Source organism: Fundulus heteroclitus, chromosome 19 (assembly GCF_011125445.2).
Source record: "Fundulus heteroclitus isolate FHET01 chromosome 19, MU-UCD_Fhet_4.1, whole genome shotgun sequence".
In the NCBI taxonomy this organism is placed as follows: Eukaryota; Metazoa; Chordata; class Actinopteri; order Cyprinodontiformes; family Fundulidae; genus Fundulus; species Fundulus heteroclitus.
This window is the reverse complement of record NC_046379.1, coordinates 20,798,114-20,820,417: the sequence shown is the minus strand read 5'-3', so window position 1 is coordinate 20,820,417 and position 22,304 is coordinate 20,798,114. Positions and strand designations below refer to the sequence as shown.

The following is a 22,304-nucleotide window of genomic DNA, read 5'->3' as shown; positions in this document are numbered from 1 at the left end:
GCAAATAAGAGTCTCAAACAAAGAGGCAGGTGTCAAGCTTAATGTCTTCATATCCAGGGTCATTAACAACTGCTTGCATTATTTTGGCGATAGGAAGTCACAGAACGACAGCAACTGGATAGCGCTTAGCAAGACAGGCTTCACTTGAACAAATATTGCAATGTTTTATCGCACAATGTCTTTGCCACATCTTGCTACACGCCTATTATTTCATACAAAATTTATGCACAGGTAAGTATTAAAATAATCTGTTTTGGAGATGACAACACTGTAAATAACAACAGCGGAAATAATTGGTACTTTTGTCTTTAAAAAAAAAAAAAAAAAAAAAAAAGGAGCTTAGCGTAAGTTCCAGGATTTCTGCACAAGTCTGCCCCCTCTGGCGACAGGTTGAAATGACACCAGTTTTGTGAACGTGCGAGGGATGAAGAGGAACAGCATCTGCCGCTGCGACTACACCAGTCTTTTGTTTAGAGACGCAATGTCTTCTAAAAAGACCTGTGCAGTAAATATTGAAGCTAGCCTGTTTTCTTTTGCTAATGCATTTATTACAGCGGTGACTCAAAGTAGCCAGGTGAACGAGAGCGCGCAGCACGTCATACCCACGTACAGAGAATTTGGCGCGACTCACTCTTATGAACTGACTAATCTCAGTTGCGGTCAATAGAGGATAATTACTTTTCACGTCGGGAAATTGTAAGGGCCTGTATGGGGAAGAAAATTAATATTTAACTTCAAAACCTGCACTATGCACCTTTAGGGTAAGTCATTGGACCACGTTATACTACACATTTTGTCTAAAATCTTTGTACAAGTCCCATAACTGTGAAACCCTGGTATGTTTATTCCAAGTTAGCATATCGCGGAAACCTCATGCCAACCCGTTCGTAGTTGCTTGAACTTTTAGATGTAGAGACACCTGTCCCTGGCAGACAACCTGCCGAAAACCCCAAATGATTGCGGCACACAAAGCTTCCAAAACTACAGCAGGAAAGCAAACGGCGCTTTCTAGATGCTCATCTGGGAGGCCAGGTAGAGGAGTGCCACAGTGATCTAAATGGATGACATTAAGCAGAATGCTCCCCGTCCGCGGTACTAGATGGGCTCGAGTGTGGCCTAATTTACTGAGCTAAGGTATTCAGCGGGGAAATAAAAAAAGAGACACACGTCAGATAACAGGACTGCTATTGGTGGGTGGGAAACGGGAGCAAACGTTTCGAAACGAAGGATGCAACCTAGATAATTCTAATTGTCCTAAAAATGGACACCTGCGCCCCCCTCCTCCCCGGACCAGTAAAGTTTTCACATTAGACGACTCGAAGGAGGTGCTTGATGAGCGGTTGGAGTGGCAACACGAGACGAGACGCATGGATACGGACGTGAAATGCATCTTCCTGACAGGACTACAGCTACATTTGTGATACATCATGGCCAACTGCTTTCTGTGTCCACAGAACTATGAATCAATGCAGTGCAGCTCAACTTATTCAACAGCAGCTCTCACCTGCCCACACACCAGCTATAAAAATAGCTAACCTACTCAGCTAGACTCCAGGATGAGGGGGCAAATCCATCAGTATCCTTGTCCTCTAGAAGGGTAAATTCTGTATAACGCCGCGCTTACCGAACAAGAAAAGAAAGGCAGCGGCGACGGACGGGCCGGACACCCAGCGAGGTCCGAGCGAGGGGAGCAAAAGCCTTTTTCCTCGTCTTTCAAATGTTATCCAACATGTTGAAGGAAACTGAAAGTGCCTGCTTTTTTTTCTCTCTCTATCCTCCAGGGTCCATTAGGTTTCTAAGTGTATGTGAATCCATCTTCCGAGCGCTCACATTAGAGAGGAAAAAGCCGGAAGCTGCAGAAAATAATAAAAAGTTTAATGAATTTAACATGGAACGGAAGTCCGTTCAGAACAATGCCAATGGATAAACAACAGACATGTCCTGAGAAGGCTTCTCCTGGCCAACACCAACTTACACATTTGCTTAACTTATGATATTTTACTCTTAAAAAAAAGGAGCATGGACACAGAATAACTTAAAAGATTATTCTCCATTATGCAACAAAGCACATGTCTCTAACCTAACTCTAACTAGTTATTTGTATCATTTCTATATTTGTATTTATTTATACAGACACAGGAGAAAGGACTGTAAGGTTTCCTGATGGGTATAAGCTGTATTTATTAACGGACACTAATATTTGAGATGTCTGAAATGATAAAAACCAAATACAGACACATTAAATTGCAGACAGCTTGTGATCTAGGAGGCCTGCAGTTTTTTTTTTAATCTGAACATCTTTAGTCACTATAGCAGGGTTTATATAAATTTACCCATTTAAAGTAAAACAATTCCTATAACTATCTTCATTGGTCAAGTTGCATGAACTTATTAAACTACACTTATGCTTATTTCATTCTTATACGGCTTCTTTATACTCATTACTATTGCAACGTGTATTACTACTATAAGAGATTTACTGTAGTTTTGCAAGATTAACAGCATTGAAACAGTGCAGTAGTAGTAAATGTGCATATGAAAATGATAACAATGCCTTAGTGCTGATAGTTGGCCAATTACAACAGGTAGAAAGAAGTGGTTCGGACTTAATACCAAACGATTAAAGCAGAATGATTCAACCGACTGAGACGATGATGCAACACAGTCTGTGTGTTTATTTGATCCAAAGGGCTGACGTGTTCTGTGTCGTTCACCTGAAGCATTTATATAGTTGGACCGTTTGGATGGTTCACGTTGACAGAAGCTCCTCCTGCCGTCTACAGTAGGCAGGACAGCGAGGGACAGGCTTCATGTAGAAATGTTCGACACCTCCCAACTTGTAAGGAAAGTTTCTCTTTAAACTGTGCAATTGTTGATTCAATAAAGGGTTTATTGGGGAAGCATGAGATGATTGGACGGAAATTAAGGAGATTGCAACTAAAAACAGTTAATTTTTGACCGATAGGCTTCAACGCATCAGACATAAAACAGTGAATTCTGAAACTGCTCCTCTGAAGTAATTACTTATTCAACCTGTTGATAATCAATTAACATATTACCTGCATTTACACCAGGGCACTGCCCAACAAAAATGTTTTGGATTTCAGGCAAAGATCTGTGGTTCTTAGACAACACAACAGCGTTTAGAACATCCTTTAAAAACTTTCTGGACATGATTTTAATGATCATTCGAGTATTAGCTTACAAAGGACCTTTATTTTAGTTGCAACAAAATCCCATTTCTCTGTCCACCACTGAGTTTATTTTATTGGGTGCAACGAAAATTAACATTTCTCCTCCATGGTAACAGACTGCTTGTTTTGCAAATTAACAGAAACCGAGATGACTGCGGGTCCGTTTGCCTCTTTTTACCAATTTGTGGCGTCCAATGTGTTGCCATTTCCTCCCAAATGACTTCCAAACCATCAAGTAGTGAATAATGAGCAATCTTAGTTTTTCTTCAAGAATCTGTAGACTTTAAAAAATGGCAGAGAAACTGATTGTTAGTTCTGGTCCTGGTGCAATATGACAGCTGGCTCTATGTGGTGGGTAAACAGGAGAAGATTAATCAAAAGGTGGTTCTCAACCCTAAATCTAAATCAGTCGTTAAAGAAGGTAAGAGACGTCCCTGTTTTGGTTACACACCATCTACAAGAGGTCGCTGGTTTTTGGTACTTGAATAAGCTGCGAATAAGACGGCCAAAACTGTCGGGGATCAAAATCACCAGCACCACTCAGAGTGCAATAGACCAGTTCATGCGTGATGTCAGCGCTACATCCGGGTCCCGCTGGTAGGCAAAAACAGTACTGTTCCCGTCTACTACCATGACAAAACGGGTGAATTAGAGCGTGCTTTTAGTTCATTTTTGGAATCTAAACAGTGCCTACGACTTGTTGTGCTCCCGGTTGCACACAGAGGCATTCCAAGTCGTCGGATGTAAGTTTCTTTCGTTTACCAAAGGAGGAAGAAAGACGAAATACAACTTAATTTTGCACTGGTCATTGTTCTACTTTAATCATAATATAAATAAAATATTAGGATATATATTTAAGTCAAGACGTAAACGTTCGTTTCGTAATAATATACGTACATGTACAATGTATGCAAACCCTCTGGCATGAGTCTGTGAAAAGGATTAATAAGACAAAAACACCAAAATAGTCCTTTGTGAACAATGTTTTTTTTTAACCTACCGATGGCGGGTCTTCATCTTTTGTCTGTGTCCGACTCCGCTTTCATATGTTACACAAACATGTCTGAACATGTCCCGATATAAAATAATTGTAGCCGTCCAGTGGTTTTAGGGGTTTTTGTGTTCTCTCGTGTGTACTGGCCTGCGTGTTTATAAGACAGCTGTCGAGGTACGGAGCACTTGGCCAGTATTTCACAGACTCGCTCCGTCCCTTCAAGCTTTTGCTGTGTGGATCTGGCAATCTGATACCATCAACCATCAACTTACTCTTATAATGATCTTGTGATACGTTACCTAAAGAAGAAAAATACGTCGAGAACTCATTGTTTCCTTTGATTGCCATTGTATTCGTCTTTTGCCTACCAGTCCGGCGCGCATGCGCGAAAAACAATAACAATGAACTGGTCTATAGCGACTGTTTAAAGCTCAGAGTTTAGTCTAATGAAGGAGATTACTTCCACTTTAACCTACACAGTACAAAATAAGATAACATGTCCATGTTTTACATACTTACTGACGACCTTGCATTGACTTCCATTCATTTTCAACTCGTTCTATTGAACAAACCGGACCCTACACCCAACAATTATGAGTACATACCCAACCCTTACTTAAAGTCACACCGTAACCCTAAACATATCCCAATATGGAAAAATGTCCTCACTTTCCAAAACTGTCCTCACTTGGCTGGTAAATATGAAAAAGTTCTCACCTCAGCAGCAAGAACAAACACACACACAGTGCATCACTAAAGGTAGACAGTAGTATAGGACTAGACAATATGTAGAAACTAATAAAATAAAACTAAAAATGTTTGCACTTCTTTCTACAAAGTATCTCACTAATGCCAACACAAACAGAATATTAACTATTTTTTGCATGATATAGTTCATTCGAAAAATGTGTAGAAAATTTGCAAAATTACAAACTAAAATTGCTGCACAGAACGTTTGATGCTTTAGTAAGATTGCCTGAAACCAGAATGTGAGCTTGTATTATTAATATTAGTGTTAGCAAAGGTGCTGCTATTTCTCAATCACACCTAGCCAAAATAGTCAGAATAAATATAACAATGTCTACAGAAGTAATCCCTGTTTTTCTCGCCAAATAAAGAGAAATCTAAAAAAAATATTACAAACTTCTATATTTGCCAACTTTGCTAACCTAGAAGTGCGAAGAACAAGAGCGAAAGTGGTGGGAGATCTTAAATGAACTGGAAGTCCAAATGAAGATGAGTTTGAGCACATCATCTCATTGAAGTCTGAAGGAATGAATAAAAAATTGTTTATTTGAAGATGAGGTGATGGTTCCAGATCCAAAGTGATGCCATAAAAAAGGAACCTTTTGCTTTTCGTTACAACAGAATCGTATTCTTAGTAGGGCTGGGCGATATGGACCGAAAAATAATATCAATATTTTTAGGTTGAATGCCGATATACGATATTTCTCTCAATATGTTTTCTGTAATTATTAAAAGGCATCTCTGATTTCAAACCTTTATCACAAATGTCTCACAGGCACATTGTTTAACAAACAGCTGTAGATAAATATGAGAAAAAGCTGGAATACATAAAAGTATAATTATAACGCAATATAGAGCATAACGATATAAACGACATAGTCTCAGCTGATATCTCTTTAAAAAATCTGGATATTTTTTTAAATCTCGATATATTGCACAGCCCTATTTGGATTGTAAGTGTTTTCAAAGACAACGGTTACACGGGTTCTTGATCTGATCAAGAACCATTCACAACGTCTCTCTCATGCTAATGTCCATTCTGCACCCCCTCTAGCTTCTCTGACGTGTTAGCACAATCATGCATATTTGCAGTTTTTTCCCCCATCGTTCAGCAAATCGACTGCTTTCCTCCATTTACCTCGAATATTGCCTTTTCTACGCAATCTATGCATTCTCACCTGAACAGGCTGTACTTTCAATTAATGACAGCGCAATATTTCTCCCCTGATAACTTCATTCCCTCCTGCTCTATAACCCAACTTTAAATCTGCTGTTTTTTATTCATATTACATAATCTAATGTGTAGCTCTGGTGTATTCTGTCCATGCCTTTGCCACCGTCTTGCCCAAATTTCCCCATTGTGGGACAATAAAGGTATGTCTATAGTACTCCTCTATATGCCACCGCGCTCGTTTTTTGTCAAGTGCAAATAGTGCATCTTTGGCAGCATTTACGTTTGCCGTTTTTAGAGACGACAACAGAGAGAGAGAGAGAGAGCTTTGTGCAGAAGCTGATGTTTTCACTGCTGGAAACACCAGCTGAATGTGAACGAGCAAACTGCTTAACGGCCCGTTTTCTGTCAACAATACATGCTTCCTAATGTACGCAGCACATCCTTTCTAGAGTTGCCACTAAATGCATTTCACAAGTTTCTTTTAATAAATAGGGAAAAAAGCCAATTAGCTTGCAGCACAACGCACAAAGATTGGTTTGTTAGGAGCTCAGCGGATACTAGCGTCTAACCTAATTAGCTTTAAAGCGTGCAAGTTCAGAGAATAGTAAATATGCTTACGGCCTCTACAGCAAAGGAAGTTGTTTCGCTGTTCGTCTGCCGTACAGACGAGTCTCAGAATAGAGGTTTGAATGACCGTTTCAGACATGTATTATTATTTACATGTCTGTATTAGAAGATTTGTAGATACAAAACAAACTGTTTAAATGGTGATAACCTATAGGGCAGGAATAAACCTAATCCATCAGCCAGATGTTAGAACCAGACAATTTTCCTTTGATCAGCTCTGTTCAGCATGTCGGACACAGACTAAATAAAATCTGTTTTATTATTATTCATTAGATAAGTCAAGAAGAACGTCATCCTACTAAAATAAATAAATACATGAATGAATCGGAAACAGTCAAAAATCAGATCCGGCAGGTCAGACCTCCGAGGATATGTACTGGCCAGGAGAACCCCGCCCGATCATTGCATCTTTAACTTTGATGAACTTTTTTCTTTTCTTTTAATTAAGCTTACCCCCAAGAAAATTCCATTAATCTTAGAGACAAATGCCTACAATCATTGATTGGAGAAATGGAAATAATCGCATAATTCCTTACTTTTGTATTCCATGTAAAACTAGAAGCCACAGCACATTTTCACGCAAAAAAAAAAAAAAAAAAAAGTGTCACATTCAAAACAAGCAAATCAGCATGTTGCAAATGAAATAAAAGCAGAAGAAGAAAAACAATCCACAGATCTGTATCAGCCAGGAAAAGCCCGAGCGGTACATTTCTAACCATGATGCACTTATGGATCAACTGAGATAATAATTGTTTTTAAAATACGACCACTTTAACCAATAAAGCTTGCAACAGTTTAATCACTGGTGTAGATTAAAGTTATGGCCACGGAGAGGCAGTGGCATGATAGAAACGGTAATGATTAATTAAGCTTTTGAAATATGTGTGTGTGGGGTGGGGGGGGGGGGGGTTGAAAATAAATAAAAAAAATTATACATCTGCACGGATCCAGATTGAGGTTTGTTTGTTTGTTTGTTTTTTTAAAGCATGTCTTCCAGCGGTTCAAGCGAGGTGGCTTTTAACGCGTCTGTGCCCACCCTCCGCGCTTTCCACAGATACGCACCTGGCCTGCTCACACAGCCCAAAAATCTGCTTTAGCTGACCAGAACCCACGCACCGCGTCAGGAAGGTCTGCTGGTGGAACCTGCCTCCCAGCTAGCAGCCTCGGTAGCATATTTTGTTAGCACTGCCAAAAAGGCCCGAGATGGCAAGTTGTCCCACACAGCAACACACACACACACACAAAATGGGAAAACACTGCAAGCAAATAACGGCGCCTGGCCGCCTCCGTGCTACGTACCGAGCAGCAGCAGCTTCAGCTCCCTCCTGGAGTCCCGCTTGTCCCGGCGGAGTTGTTTGTCAATCTCTGCATTGATTCGTTTCGACTCCTTCGCCTCCTCGCTCAGGCAGCAAGCCATCATGGACTCCAGAGTCATCCCCCCTTCTGGTTGTGGCAGCCCGCTTCAAACGGGACCTGGCGAACACTGGCTGGCGGTGGCGGCTTCACGTTTCTCCCGGAGTGCCCGGGGCCCTCGCTTGGCTCTCAGGCGAGGGAGGAGGAGGCGGCGGCGCTCGGTCGGGCTGGACCGGACCGGACGGATGGATGGATGGACAGGGCTGGGGGGAGGGGAGACTTAGCCAAGGGGCCTCGCTGTCAAGTTGTCCCCCCGGCCGGGAAGAACTGCGACTTCACCCGGATGTTCCACCGTAAATCACGGGAGATTCACACTGGAAGCTAGGGGCTCCTAACTGCACCACTCTGGACACAGCTTAGGGTTTTTCCTTTTTTTATATATTTTTTTCACTAACAGCAGCAACTTACAGCCCCTTTAAGGTTTTTTTTTTCCACTGTCACTGCCTTTTTTTTTCCCAATTCAATGTCCACCATCCGTCAAAGATTGGATCAAACGTGCAGCATCCGAACCGGTGACAGCCGACGTGTCTGCGGTCTCTCCGGCGTTATTCCGACCACAGCGGCGCAGCCCTCCCCGATTTAGGCCGAAAGCAGTCGGGAATGCTCGCCCCGCTAGCCCGTTAGCTCGCCCAAAGCACACACAGCGCCGCGGCTAACGCAGTGACAGCCCGCAGTGATTGAAACGGCAGGCTGGTTGAAGGAATTCGTCCGCCTAGCTTAAAAAAACAGCAGGACAACACCCACTTACATCCTGACTCATCCCGACGGCGAATCGACAAAAAAAAACAGGAAAAAAAAAAAACGCTAGCGGCGACGCTGTGGCGAATAATGGAGGAGGAACCCGTGCCGAAACCGTCGGTCTCTTGCCGTGAATACGTTCACATCGAACGACCGTCGCAGGAATAAGGTGGGCACACTCCTGGATGCTGCCGAGCGAGGCGGAGGAGGGAAGCGCGGCGTTGACTGACAGACGGCGGACTGCATGAAACAGGTTTGGGGCAGACCAATTGAACGAGCGAGGCGGGTCTCGGGGTGGGATTTGTGTCCCGAGCGCCCCCAATTCACGTCCGTGACATGCGAAAAAAAATAATAAAAATAACCTAAAGCGTATGTAACCGCCTCATATAGCGAACGTAGGACGCTCTGAATGGCGTCTTTGCGAAAATGGCAGCGGAGCTCGGCGACAAGTTGAGGATATTTTAACGGAACTGAAAGCAACAGCAGCAGCAGCAGCAGCGCCGCATGAAACGACGTAACCAGGAGGCGAAGGCGTGTCGGGACTGCAGCGACATCTGGAGGCCAGGGGGAAGAACTGCACAAGACTCATTCACAAAAGGCCTATGCAACAGTCTGTAAAGCCCCTGCTGTTTTTTTTTTAATTTGCAATGAATAAAAACGTGCCTCGTCCTATTTTTATGTGTAGGGTTTATCTGTTTAATTCATATACATATAATAATAAATACATTGATGTAAATATTTCAAACAGAGTGAAGTGTTTTTCCTCTTGCTTTAAAAAAAACAGCTAAAATTGCCTTGCAAAATTATGACATGATAGCTTAAATGTTTCTACATATAAGAATCCGAAAAGGTGCATGTTTTGTTTTCAGCCCTCTTGATACTCTTAAATAAAATCCTGTATAACCGACTATCTCAAGAAGCCCCTTATTTTGTAAATACAGGCTGGCGGTCTGTCGTTTATTCCCACTTTAAATTCAGCTGCCACACGAAGGCCTCAGATGTTTGTTAGAGAACATTAGTGAACAGATTGCATCAGGAGGGCTGTGATACCTACCAGCAAGTCAGGGGTATAGTTGTTGATGAGTTGAAAGCAAGGATAGGTTATAAAACAATACCCCAAGCTTTAAGACATCTCACTGCACTGATCCATTCGTTGTTTGAAAAGGGTAAGATTATGTCATAACTGCTCAACTTCCAAAACATGGTTGTTCTGATGAAGATTCTCAGTCATCCAGGTCATGATTAAACTAGTAAAAGATAAAAAAAATAAAACAAACACCTGAACTTGTCTGAAGCTGAAGATATTTCGCTTCGATGTAAGTCAAGTTTAAGGCTGCCCCCAAGCCATGTGGTGCACAAAGCGAACATGATCAAAAAAAAAAAATTAAAAAAAAAATCGCAGCGGCTGCGTTATGCCTGTGGGCCTGCAAATCTGAGAGACAAAGCTGTTAGAGGCGACAGAGGAGTTTAGGCCGGAGCTGGAGGTTCATCTTGGAGCCGGACGACCGTAAACGTAAAACCCGAGCTAGAATGAATTATTCTTGAGGTATTTTGCAAAGAACAGAAATAAATTCCAGTCTCTGCAGAGACATAACCCAAAGACTTCCAGCTGTAGCTGCAGTGAAACGTGGTTCTACAGAGCTTCAACTCAGAGAGCATGAATGCAACTAACTGCTATAGTTTTAAAATGTGAATTAGTTCACAGGATAAGTATTGCAACTGCATCAATGCGCCTCTGCTCGTCTGCTAGTATACACACGAATGGGTCTGACTCTATTTAGACATCCTCAGGTCAGGGTTTGCGTGTATTTCAGAAAGACGACAGCCTCATTCGGTACATTTCTCGACAACATGGTTCTGTAATAAGAGTTGGGGTTCTGAACTGGCCCTGTTGGAGGCCACATGGGTCAAACACTCAATATACAGAGACAGAAAATTCAACATACTGTCATATAAAGATATCACACTGCTGTCTTTATGTTTTAAATATTGCTCTTGCGTTGAACACATAGTGCTGTTTAAGGAGTTTTTTTAATGACGAAAATGGCACGTCAGGTTTTCCAGCGACTGCTGTCAGGCTCGTTGCAGCTGGAAATAGTCACAGAAGAGGCCCCTGACCTCCTCGGCGTCGTTCTGCTCCGTGCTGGTTGAGGGCAGGGCTTTGTGACCGGGCTGCGGGTTCTCCGCCTCGCACACCTCCGCCTGCCACTCTGCCTTGAAGGCGTCCCCGTGGGACTCGCACACGTTGTGCAGGATGCAGCAGGCCAGGACCATGGTGGGCACCACGTCCAGCCCGCAGTCGTTCCTCTTGCTCAGGCACTGCCAGCGCGCCCGCAGCCTCAGCAGCGCCTCCGACGAGGAGCGCAGCGCTCTGCAGAGGCGCCGGTTGAACAGCTGCTGCGGCTCCGGCAACGCCGCGTGGCATCCCCTCTGGCTCTTCTGCTCTGGGTAGGCCTTCATCAGCCAGCTCTGCAGCGGGTAGCAGGCCTCCCCCAGCAACACATATCTGCAGACAACAGCTGGGTTTCAGTCAGGGGAAGAAGGAAAAAAAAAAAAAAGACAGGCTCTCGGGCAGAGAAAAGGGAATATTCTACTTCGAAGGTCGACCTGGTGGATGTGATGCATTTTTGCATTTCCAGCCAATATTTTCCACTCTGTAGTGCACATTTCTGTTGTCTTGTTTTGTAAACTCAAATTGCAGGAGAGATGCAGTGATTGTCTTTGTTTGATTGCTTGTTTGATTTGTGTTTCTTTGTTAAATTTGAGCTCTCTATTCTAAATTCAGTTTTGATTGTCTTGAATCCAAAAACTAAATTCGCCCCGTACATATTTTATTTTTCCAGCACATATGCAGTTTCTTCTTTTATTTTTGACACCTGTCATTTCCACTGCCAGAACCAGAGAAAGGGCCAAATCAGATAAGAGGGACAGAAATTTGACCCCAGGAAAATGGCCGTCTTATGGAGGGACTACTTTTGAGGCTTCCCTGAACCTCTAAAGTTGGAGCTTTGTGGATTTCCAGCATTTTGTTTCACTCATCTCCAACTTTAAACTCCAGTACAGTCAATATTTCCTGTTAAATAAACTCTGCAACAGCAGAAATTGGTATTTTGCAAACAGAATACATTAACCTAGACACTCTCGCCTCTGTTGCAGCATTTTGCAGTACTTCTATTCAAACATGTTAAAAAAAAAAGCTCTGCAGTTCTTAGTGGACATAATAAAAGGTAGTAAATACATCGTGGACTTCTTCCTTCGCAGACGGTGAAGCTGTCAAAGATATCCTGCAGGAATTGAAACTGGTCATGTTTGAATGTCGTCCCACGTTCATGTCCAAAAATGCTAATTAAAACCATCACATCAGTCCAGTGGTGCCGTACCATGGTGTTGTGGTAAAGGCTTTTTTTTTAAAAGTCATGCTGCGCCGACGTTCTTTTTTGTTTTTTTCAATGATAAAAAGAGAGTTCCTACGATTTCAGAGAGACTTTAATTCTGTTCAGAATTGTAACCGTTGTCAAATATCACTGTGATCGCTTCTAATCTGCTACAAATGTGAATGTACCCTGATGTCTGAGCTTAAGTTTGTTAAAAGGTTATTAGTTACACCTCTCTGTGGAGTTTCACCTTCAATCCAACGTATTTATAAAGCCACTGAAAATCAGCCATTGGCTTTGCAAAGTGCTGTACATTTAGAGAAGTCGTAAAACTAGGAAATTAAGGAAAAACAGGCATAAAGCAATGTTAGACAACAACTACTCATGCTGTGTTGAACGCCAGGTGGAAAAAAAAGTTAAATCTTCAAAAAGGATTAAAAAGAAGACGGTGAAAGAGCCTGCCTAACACGTAGAGGCAAGCCGTTCCATAACTTAGGGGCCACAGCTGCAAAAGCCGGATCACCTCAGAGCTTCAGCCTCGTCTTTGCCACGGCCGAGAGCAGTCGGTCAGCCGACCTTAGGGTGCCTGAAGGAGAGTACGAGTGAAGCAAGTCCAAGAGATAAGTAGGAGCAAGACTATTAATACACGATAAAACAAATAAAAGAAATAAAAATAAAAGTTTTCAACCACTGTGCCCCACTGTCCTGGACGTTTTAGGTGTTTCCCTGCCTCCACCCACCTGAGTTAAGTAAATTGCAGATGAAGAGGCCTCTGCATGTCTTGATGGCTGCTGAGGAGGCGACGCAATCATTTGATTGAGGTGTGGTGGAGCAGAGACGTCCAAAACATGCAGGACGAGTCCTGAGGAACAAACCCACTGCTGTAGCCCACAGGGCGTCAGCGAAGAGTTCTCACCTGTTTGATTTGAGTTAGAAAGGCGAGCAGTTGCGTTTTGGAAAAGTTAAAGGCAGGCCGGTCTGACCCCGAAATACGGCGTGTTGGAATCATCGACTGTGAATGATCTCCAAAACGGTCCTGACATTGTTAATTTGTTGCAGCTGGAAAAAGCCGGTTTCTCCCTACAGACCTGGCTTGGGTGTCAAATCTGAGGTCGGCATCTAATTTCACCCCTGGATTGATGGCAGTGGATTTCAAATACAGGGCTAAAGAGCGGCGTTTCCCATGGTGGGTGTCACAAAGGGCCACTTGGAATAATATGACCCCAGTCTTTTTATAACTGAAGCTTAAATTTGTCCAGGCGTTCCCGCAAAGGATGAAAAGAAAGCATCCAGGAATCTGTGGTTATTGCTGAAAATCAAAGCTTTTAAATTGTACTTTTATCTCTTCTGTTGATATGTTTTTTCTGTTATTTGTACTCTTATCTTTTCTGTTAGGGGTTATTTAAAATTTCTTAGATGGTTTTAGTTCTTTTTCAAGTTGGTGTGTTTTTCCCCCATCGGCCTATTTATTTTTTTAAGCTCCACGTCATGCTGCAGAGCTGCATGATGGAACGGTTCCCTTGCATCACGACGGTCCTCGGTTCGAATCCCGGCCTAAGCTCTTTCTGTACGGAGTTTTCTTGTTCTCTCCATGCGTGTGTTTGTTCTTTCTGGGTACTTTATCTTAGATTAACTGTTAGATTAATCTGTTTAAATTGTCCTTAGGTGTGAGTGTGTGCGTGCGTGGTTGTCTGTCCAGTGCGTGTCTGTGTTGCCCTGTGATCAGCTGGCAACCAGCCCAGGTTGGACCCTGCCTCTCACCCAATGACCCCTGCAGATGGCCACCACCACGACCCTGCACCGATAAACGGTTATAGACAATGGATGGACGTCTTGCGGCCCTATTAACTAATTGAATTCAGGGTTAATTTTAAAGCCTTTCTAGACCTGCCTTTGCCCTATTGGCTTAATCCCTTTGGACAACTTGAACAAACTATCAACAATATCAATTAACCTGGAAAAAACAGAGCTTTACATTCTAGAACCAGCTCACAGAGAGATTGAAGAATTATTTACTGGATGGTAGGGCTGCACAATTAATCGCATTTGCAATATAATCACAATTTAAAAAAAACTTCCAAAAGAATTTCCAAATCGTAGAGGTCTGCAATTTTTGGTTATGTAACAATTAGTGGATCAGACGTGTCCTTTAGGTGTCAGTAAAATGTTTAAAATTGGTTTGCCTAAACATGGAAGGGAAGACAGTTGCAGCAGTGAGATAATCTAATTATATTACTTGTTTTAGAGTTTATATAACCATACCGTTTGACCAGAAACTCTCAGGAATCTCACCATAGCATTAAGTACAGGTCAATCAGTTTAATACATAGACTTGTTTGTTGGTTGCACTTTATGTTTAACTAGGATTGATGTCCAAATCAATTAAAAGCTGTTCTCTTGAATAATATTCTGATTAATAGAAACATTAAAAGTTCTTGTTTTAAACAGTCCTTGTTTACAAACATATTTATCTAGAGGCCATTTCTGTTGCTTGTTGTTAATGCAGAGAAAAGTCAAAATCAAATTGCAATTTTGGTTGAAATATATTGTAGGCAGAACACAATCATTTCTGCTCTGAGTTGAGACGCAGTGGCTCTTTTAGCAACTAATCTGCACAGCGATGAAACAGATTGATTTGTTGTTTGTATACGTTTAAAATGACATGATAAATTAAACTGAAAAAAAAAATCACATTAAATCGCAATCGCACTATTAAGCTAAAAAAAAAAAAAAAAAAAAAAATCGCAATTAGATTATTATACAAAACCGTTCAGCCCTACTGGATGGACCCGTTAGCTTTTCATTTCCAAACCGTACCGAAGTGGTTTCCCCATGAAGACGGGCGTTCTGGCAGGAGACAGTCCACCTTCTGCAGCTGTGAACCACAGAGAGGAGTTCTGTAAGATCTCAGCTGGATCCGTCCCGCCTGGGAAACTGGCACACACGTCCCAGAAGTGTCCGCGGCCACTGACCGCCACCTTGAAAATTGGAGAGACAGGGAAAAAAATAAAATTTAAAAAAAAACATGTTACAAAGGAAAACTGCCTAAATCGGAAGCAAGCGGGAACATGCAGCGGCACAGGCACCGGCTGTCTCTACCTGAGACAGGACAGAAAGCCAGCCGGCCGGGTTGGCGTAGTCGGAGGAGTTGCTGGACGGGGTGATGATGGCTGTGTGCAGCGTTGTGATGGTGGCGACACAATGTGGGAAGCCCGAGTAGGAGTGAAAGAGCTGAGCAGAGTCCTCTAGCTCCTGCTCGGTGGGGGGCCGCAGGTATACGGAGCTGAGGAGGGCCACGATGGCATGGCACATGTCTCTGACGCACCTGCACACGGTGGACTTCCCCACACCGAACAGGGTGCTGATGGTGCGGTACTCCACGTTGGACGCCAGGCGCCACAGGGCCACGGCCACGCGCTTCTCCACCGGCAGTGCCAGGCGGAAGCTGGTGTCCTGGCGAGCCAGACGGGGCCTCAGCTTCTCGCAGAGGTAGAAGAAGGTCTCCCGGCTCATGCGAAACTTGTCCAGCCAGTCGGAGGGCTGGAATTCGGTCATCACAACCCGCTCCCACCAGTCAGAGCGCGGCGTGTTGGTCCAGGGACGGGTGCGGATGCGGACGTTGGAGCGGATTCCTCCTGCGATCATCATCTGAGGGGACAAAGACACAAGGGAAGAAGAGCTTTTTGAAAGAGGCGTGTCTGTTTGAAGCACGCTTGTCATCCTCAAAGTAAAAGAGGGTTTTCTCAAGGTGCAATCATGTACATTAGCCAAACAAATGATCCTAAAGCCTCTCCTTCAGAGTCAAGCCTAGACGAGATCCAGTCCCCTGGGACTCTATACAGGGTAACAGTCAACAATTAAGTCTTTTGTTTGGTTTATTTGGGCAGCGAGTTCCAAAAATATTTAAATCCTTAAGGTTTTTCTCCATTTCACCACACAAGCTGCCTACAGAAGACACCTATAAAGTACTTAGGGCCCATCTGTTTATGTTAACTCAGTTGCTTTTGTGTAAAAGGTTTGTTAAGAGAACATATGTGAACAAAAGCATGATGAAAAAAACAACAACAACGGAGAACAGAGCAGACAGGTTAAGATAAACGTATGGAAATGTTTAAAGCAGTGTTGGGTTAGAACACATCTCTTGTTTTGGATGTCATCAGAAAAATGCCCTGGAGGAGAAATGGCACAACTGCCAAGACATGCCTGCCCACCTAAACTGACGGGGCCGGGCAAAGAGGGCCAGTTAAGAGGCTCATGGGATCTCTGGAGCAGCTGCAGAGATCCACAGCTCCTGTGTGAAGATCTGTTGACAGGACGCATATTGGTCGTCCTCCCTTTAATAAAATTGGCTTTCATACAGTCGAAGGAAGAAAGCTTTTAAGAGTCCTGTCTGACGTCTTCCACAAGCCATGTAGAGGGGGGGCAAAACCAATATGTGGAGGAAACTGCTCTAGTTAGAGGAGCACAAAATTGAACTTTAGGAACCTAATACAAAATGCCATACAAGCAGAAAACTAACATTGCACATCATCACCCTGAACAAGCCACCTCCGCTATAAAACAGGGTGGTCTTGCTGGTAACATGCGTTACTTTAAAGGGGGTCTTTCTTGCGAGGCAGTCCTCGGAGAAAACCTGCAAAAGAGACAGGGACGCAATTGGCAAGCTCACCTTCCTGCAGGACAAGATTCTTAATCATGCAGCAAGGGCTAACAATGGAATTATTTGGAATGTGAAAGCAGCATCTATTTTCTCCTAGTAATTGTTTTGTTTTCCAATAAATTAATAAATGTACACCTTATTCTAAATATAATTACACAATAAAAAGGAATTGTTATTCAACTCAAAATGGTAACTGTACTGTTATTGGTCTATGCACATTAGATCATTAGAAACATTAAAAATCCAAGAAGCCATTAAGAAACCAAAAGATATTAGTAGGCATTTACTTAAGTCTTTCTGATAGTTTTCTACAGGCAGCTTTACTACTACAGTGGAATAAAATCCTGAAATAACAACTTTTAGTTTCAGTGTCACTCCTAGCGTTTAAGTGGCTCCATCTGGCCACCCCATGAAAGGTTATTGGAGGCGCCACTGTGTGATAGAGGGGTCTAGTCAAAGTCCTGGCCTAAATTTAATTATGAATCTGTGGTGAGACTTGAAAATACATGTTCACAGAGGCTTTCCGTCCAGGCTGACTGAACTTCGGCTCATTTTGCAAACACGGTGAGGAAAATGTCCAACTCCAGATGTGTAAAGCTCTTAGTCAGCTGTGATAGTAGAGAAACGTGGGTTTACAGCGCAAACGCGCAGCGTTTTGATGCGCACAAGGAACCCGACTGATCCCCATCATCACGGTGGTCTGGGTCTGGTTGAAGCATTTCTGAGCAAAGCGCCAAAAGTCACTGACCATGAGCATCCTCCTCTGTCTCTGGAAGAAGTACTGTCGGTGTCGGATGCGTCTCTGGATCTCATTGCGCCTCTGGGTGTTTGCGTTGCTGAGGTCTCTCCTGCGCTTCAGCAGCATGTAGGTCAGGAGGAACATCAAGGAGCGCCGCTGCTCCTCCTCCTCCTCCATCCTGGGGAGTTAAGCAGGGAGTAAACACGGCTACCAGGAGGCTACGGCGACCGGAGCATCACTGCGAGATACCTTAACGGGGAGACAGCGCTGTAAACTAAACCAGGGTGTTTACTTCCGCCTTTGCGTCCAAAGTCTGGTTCTAAACGGTGCTGCCATCTAGTGGCCAAACATGGCCCCTGCGACAGCAGGTCAAAGGAACTGATTTGTACTGGTAATAAAACCGATTTCACAAAGTTACAGTAAGAGCCAAAAAGATACAATAAAAACTCATACTACGCAGAAAGAGGTGGCCCTATGAAATTGCTGTTTTTTAATGGGTAGTGCTGCTGCCTTGCAGCAAGAAGGTCCTTGGTTCGATTCCTACCCTTGCCCTGGGTGTTTCTGCATGGAGTTTGCATGTTCTCCCTGTGCATGCGGGGTTCTCTCCGGGTACTCCGGCTTCCTCCCACAGTCCAAAAACATGAGAATTTAGAGAGGCCAATTGGGTTGATTGGCCTCTTTAAATTCTCCTTAGGTGTGAGTGTGTGCATGAATGGTTGTTTGTCCTGTTTGTCTCTGTGTTGCCCTGTGACAGACTGGTGACCAGTCCAGGTTGTACCCCACCTCTCACCCATTGACAGCTGGAGATAGGCACCAGCACCCCTCACGACCCCAACAGGGATAAGCGTGTTGGAAAATGGATGGATGAATTATTTTTTTCATTATTTTGTTTCTACCTGTCTTATGCAGAATGACAATTATGTACATCTCAGGAGTTTCATAAGCCAGTGTTTGCAGCACTTTGAATAGTCTTTTTACTGAAAAGTGCTGCATAAATAAACCTGCCTTGCTTTGCCTTTGTAATTATCTACACAGGGCTGACACTGCTTTTCCAGTCCACTCTGGCGTGATTAATAGTCAGTGATTTGTTGGAATTCGGTCAGAAGTTTCCATGACATGTTGGGATCTTTGAAATTTCATTAGTGCCCCTGTTTTTTTTACCCACGTGGTCATGATAGAAGATGCAACTGGAGGAGGCGTTATTCCTCCAACTGGCTGATGGCAGTGCTCCTGGGCCTAACTGGGGGCAAGTCTACTTGAGAGGGGGGAGAGCTATTTTAGTGAGCACATAACACAGGAAGTTATTTGTATGTGTGTGTGTGAAAGATATGAGACTTGAGTAATCAGAAGGGCAAATAATTTGTTTCTTCCCAGCAGCAATAGTTATAATTTGAATGTGTGGCAGCCACATTTTTTTAATTGGGGTTGGTGAGAAACCACCAATATCCCTAAAAGGATTTCTGTTCATCTTTCCAACTTGAAACTTGGAAATGTTAACTTCTGAGTGATAACAAGCTGCATAATTAAACCACATCCTTCAATGCATCATACAGCAGCCATGGAAAATAAGTTTTTCCTATGTTTTTGTTTTTAATGATGTAACAACCAAGTAGTCCAACTCTTTTACTGTTGTTTGAAAATGTCTGCCCATGTAAGACTCAGTGATTCTCATCCCGAAACCGGGACCATACGCTCAGAAATATTTATTTAAGCGCTTCCTGAAGATGAATGCTTACGGGAGCCGATTCAAATAAAGCGTCATAAAACCCACCAAACATGTTTTCTCACAGGGGTTTAGAAGTTTATTCTTAAGTGTTTTCATTAGGTTTGCTTTCATTCCTGGCACATGTTGGTTAAAGATGCAGACGACATGAAGGATCAACGCAGTTTATTGCTGTACATTCATGAATTGTGAGCAGTCCTAAGACACAACTTTAACGCGATCGATGAACAGGTCTGCGGCTGCGTTTTCAAACTCCTTTGCGTCCATGTTGCCGCCGGGCCCCCGGGTCTGTGCTCCGGCCATGGCCTGCGCCAGCTTGTGGGGGGAGATCTTGGCGCTGGCCTCCAGGAAGCAGATAGCCTTCGCGTTTGCTTCCAAGGAAGCATTGGATTTCGTATTATCATTAACGAAGCAGTTTGCCTCGCAGCCCTGGGAGGTCTCAAGTGCTTCCTTCAGGGTCCCAAGCACGGCGAGGCACAGCGCCCGGGAGGCGGGCCCCTCGTCGGGGCAGCACACCTCGGCGTAGAGCCTCTGAGCCTGCCGGATGTAGTCCGAGAAAACAGCACAGGTGAGCACCCCGTGGCGGAAGACATCGTAAGGGACAGCTTCGTGGTCCTGACAACAGAGGCGGCGGAGGAGCGGGGCAGAGGTGGAGGCGGGGACTCCGCCTTCGCTGCAGAGGCACTGCAAAGTCTGCGTGTAGAGGCCTCCTCTTACTCCTCCACCCACTCCGCCTTCAGTGGGGACGTCAGGGCTGGAACCATCAGGGCCCTCAGGAGCCTCGCTGGCTCGTCTTTGACATCCATTAAGGTTCAGGAGGTCGTAGGCCACACAGACGTTGTTGCTGAAGGCTGACCTAAGAGATAGAGAAATCTGTTATTTTTTCATGCAGCTACATGAAAAACGAAATATTCTCAGCGTCAGGGGGCTTTAGCAGAAGACAATAAGCCCAGGGAGATGAAACAATCGAGTGTTTTGAGTCTTCTGAGCGTAAACGAAGGTCCTACTGACAGAACAGCACCCAAGAGAGAATTATCCAAAGCTCAGCAATTGGATAAACAGTAAATTAACCTATTAATTAATAACGTTACACTACAAACATCCATGTTTTATCAGCTAAAGGAAATATGTGAAAACTGAATTTCCACAGCCTAATGCTACCACCACCCTGTTTTTCTGGTGGGGTGGGGCGTTCAGGGTGATGTGCAGTGTTTGTTTTCTCCCACATTTATTGTTTGGCATGCTCACATTTTCACCTCTTTCTTCCCCCCCCCCCAACAGGGGAGGATTTACCATTAGGCGAAACTAACCCAAGGCGAAAATAACCCAAGTTCCTGGGGGCCCCGTTTATCCAGTCAGGCTTTGATAATGATGTTGTTCCACCAGACTGAGAGAGTCCAGCATCATCCACTCTGCTGGTAAGCAGTCAGCACAGTTTACTTGCTGAAGATGACCCAGATTTGGCCAATCAGTACTGAGAGGACCGCTCCAGGTGAAGAACAGGATCTTGCCAAGAAATGGAGAACAGGCGCAGATTTACTTCCAGCTATTATTTCATTCAAATGAAAAATGGAGAACAGATAAGCAGATCATGGCTTGTCTACTAGAAAACATAGAGGAAAACAACAAGAAAAGGGATAAAAAGAGAGGGACAAAAGGAGAAAAAATAATGTATATCTATTCTATAAAAATTTCTGTATCTGTATAATGGGTCTGTTATGTGTTGTCTTCACAATTCAGAGGGCCCCATCCCTTTCTTTGCCTAGGGCCCCAAATTTCCTAAATCCGCCCCTGTCCCCCAACAAACTTAACGTGAAATAAATGTGTAAAGCGGGAAGGTGTTTATCGATTTTCAACTATTTATAAAGCAAGTAAATGTATCCTGTCGAATAGCAATCTTTCTGTATAGGTTTATACCACGGGTGCGTAAGTTGACCGATACAAATCCGACCAGACCTCTGAGAGTGATGCGCGAGCCGCAGGTGCCACAGAGCCCGGTTGAGACGCTGCTGCTGCTGTTGTGCGCCTGCGCCGACAGGTCCGGTGCTCAGCTGCTGCTGCTGCTGCTGATGCTGCTCCTCCTCTCCGCATCCAGCCGGGCTGCTGTCTGTAACCGAGGCCAGGTTGCAGAAGTGATCGGCCAGGAACCCGATGGGATCATCCGACCTGGCCTCGACCATTTTCAGGATGGCCCCGCGGAGCAGGTCCCCGACACCGGCCTGCTCCAGGAACTCCCTGTCGCTGTCCGATTTCGCGGCTTTGCCCGCGGACATCCCCGACAGAAGAACCGCGGACCGGCGCTTCTCCTTGTCAGCCATCGCTGTTGATGTCCCGTGTCGCAGCAACGGGACCGGAAGTGATGGAGGACCGGTCGGGAAGCAGGAAGCAGACCATCTCATCAGACCTGGCGCTAATCCCAGCAAACACTGCCCGAGTCTTACAACAATGAAGACATAGTTTTCATTGCTTTAAACATTCAGATGATATATAAACAAAACATTGAATATTTGTATGTTGTATCCAGCGTTTAGATAGACTTTTTTATTGTAGTCATTTAGCCAATAAAAATCTAATTTTGCTAATTCTACCTGATTTAAAATAGAAAAAGAACAGCCTTGCATTTTTTTTGTCCAAAATACAGGCTTTCTAAATTATCAAGGCCTGTACCTGCAATCAGTGGTATGATGAATACTATTAATAAACTCCTAAAGAAAAGTCCAACACGTAACCTATAACTGAAAGTTGTCTTTTATATTAATGGCTTGGTATTATTCTTTCCGAATGAGGTTCATGGCAAGTCAAAAGTTGACTGCAGGCAGCTTATTAGTCAGGCTAAAAGCCATTTATAGTGTCAATATTATGTAGTTAAAAACGTGTGGGGATGCTGAGAAATTCCAGTTGTTAGAAACCCTTATGTTATA

The 22,304-nt window shown here is 43.8% G+C and overlaps 3 protein-coding genes across 3 annotated transcripts in view; all 3 read right to left on the bottom strand.

The window, feature by feature from the left end:
* LOC118567011 (guanine nucleotide-binding protein subunit alpha-11-like) overlaps positions 1–8,279 on the bottom strand; it is a 38,888-nt gene extending 30,609 nt beyond the window's left edge. The window contains exon 1 of the mRNA XM_036150958.1: positions 8,036–8,279. Coding sequence (XP_036006851.1) covers positions 8,036–8,171 — 136 coding nt within the window. The 5' untranslated portion in view covers positions 8,172–8,279. The remainder of the gene's footprint in view (positions 1–8,035) is intronic.
* A 2,384-nt stretch (positions 8,280–10,663) lies between these two features.
* LOC105917708 (protein ALP1-like) lies at positions 10,664–17,970 on the bottom strand. The gene is made up of 5 exons (XM_012852579.3): positions 17,910–17,970; positions 17,670–17,838; positions 15,361–15,909; positions 15,079–15,239; positions 10,664–11,393 (listed from the first exon to the last, which is right to left on the bottom strand). Exons 2-5 carry the CDS (start codon positions 17,835–17,837, stop codon positions 10,961–10,963), a joined length of 1,311 nt encoding a protein of 436 aa, XP_012708033.2. The 5' UTR covers position 17,838; positions 17,910–17,970; the 3' UTR covers positions 10,664–10,960.
* A 1,561-nt stretch (positions 17,971–19,531) lies between these two features.
* tpgs1 (tubulin polyglutamylase complex subunit 1) lies at positions 19,532–21,784 on the bottom strand. The gene is made up of 2 exons (XM_036150761.1): positions 21,340–21,784; positions 19,532–20,239 (listed from the first exon to the last, which is right to left on the bottom strand). The coding sequence occupies exons 1-2, from the start codon at positions 21,780–21,782 to the stop codon at positions 19,582–19,584; spliced, it is 1,101 nt and encodes a 366-aa protein (XP_036006654.1). The 5' UTR covers positions 21,783–21,784; the 3' UTR covers positions 19,532–19,581.
* Between the last annotated feature and the right edge of the window lie 520 nt (positions 21,785–22,304).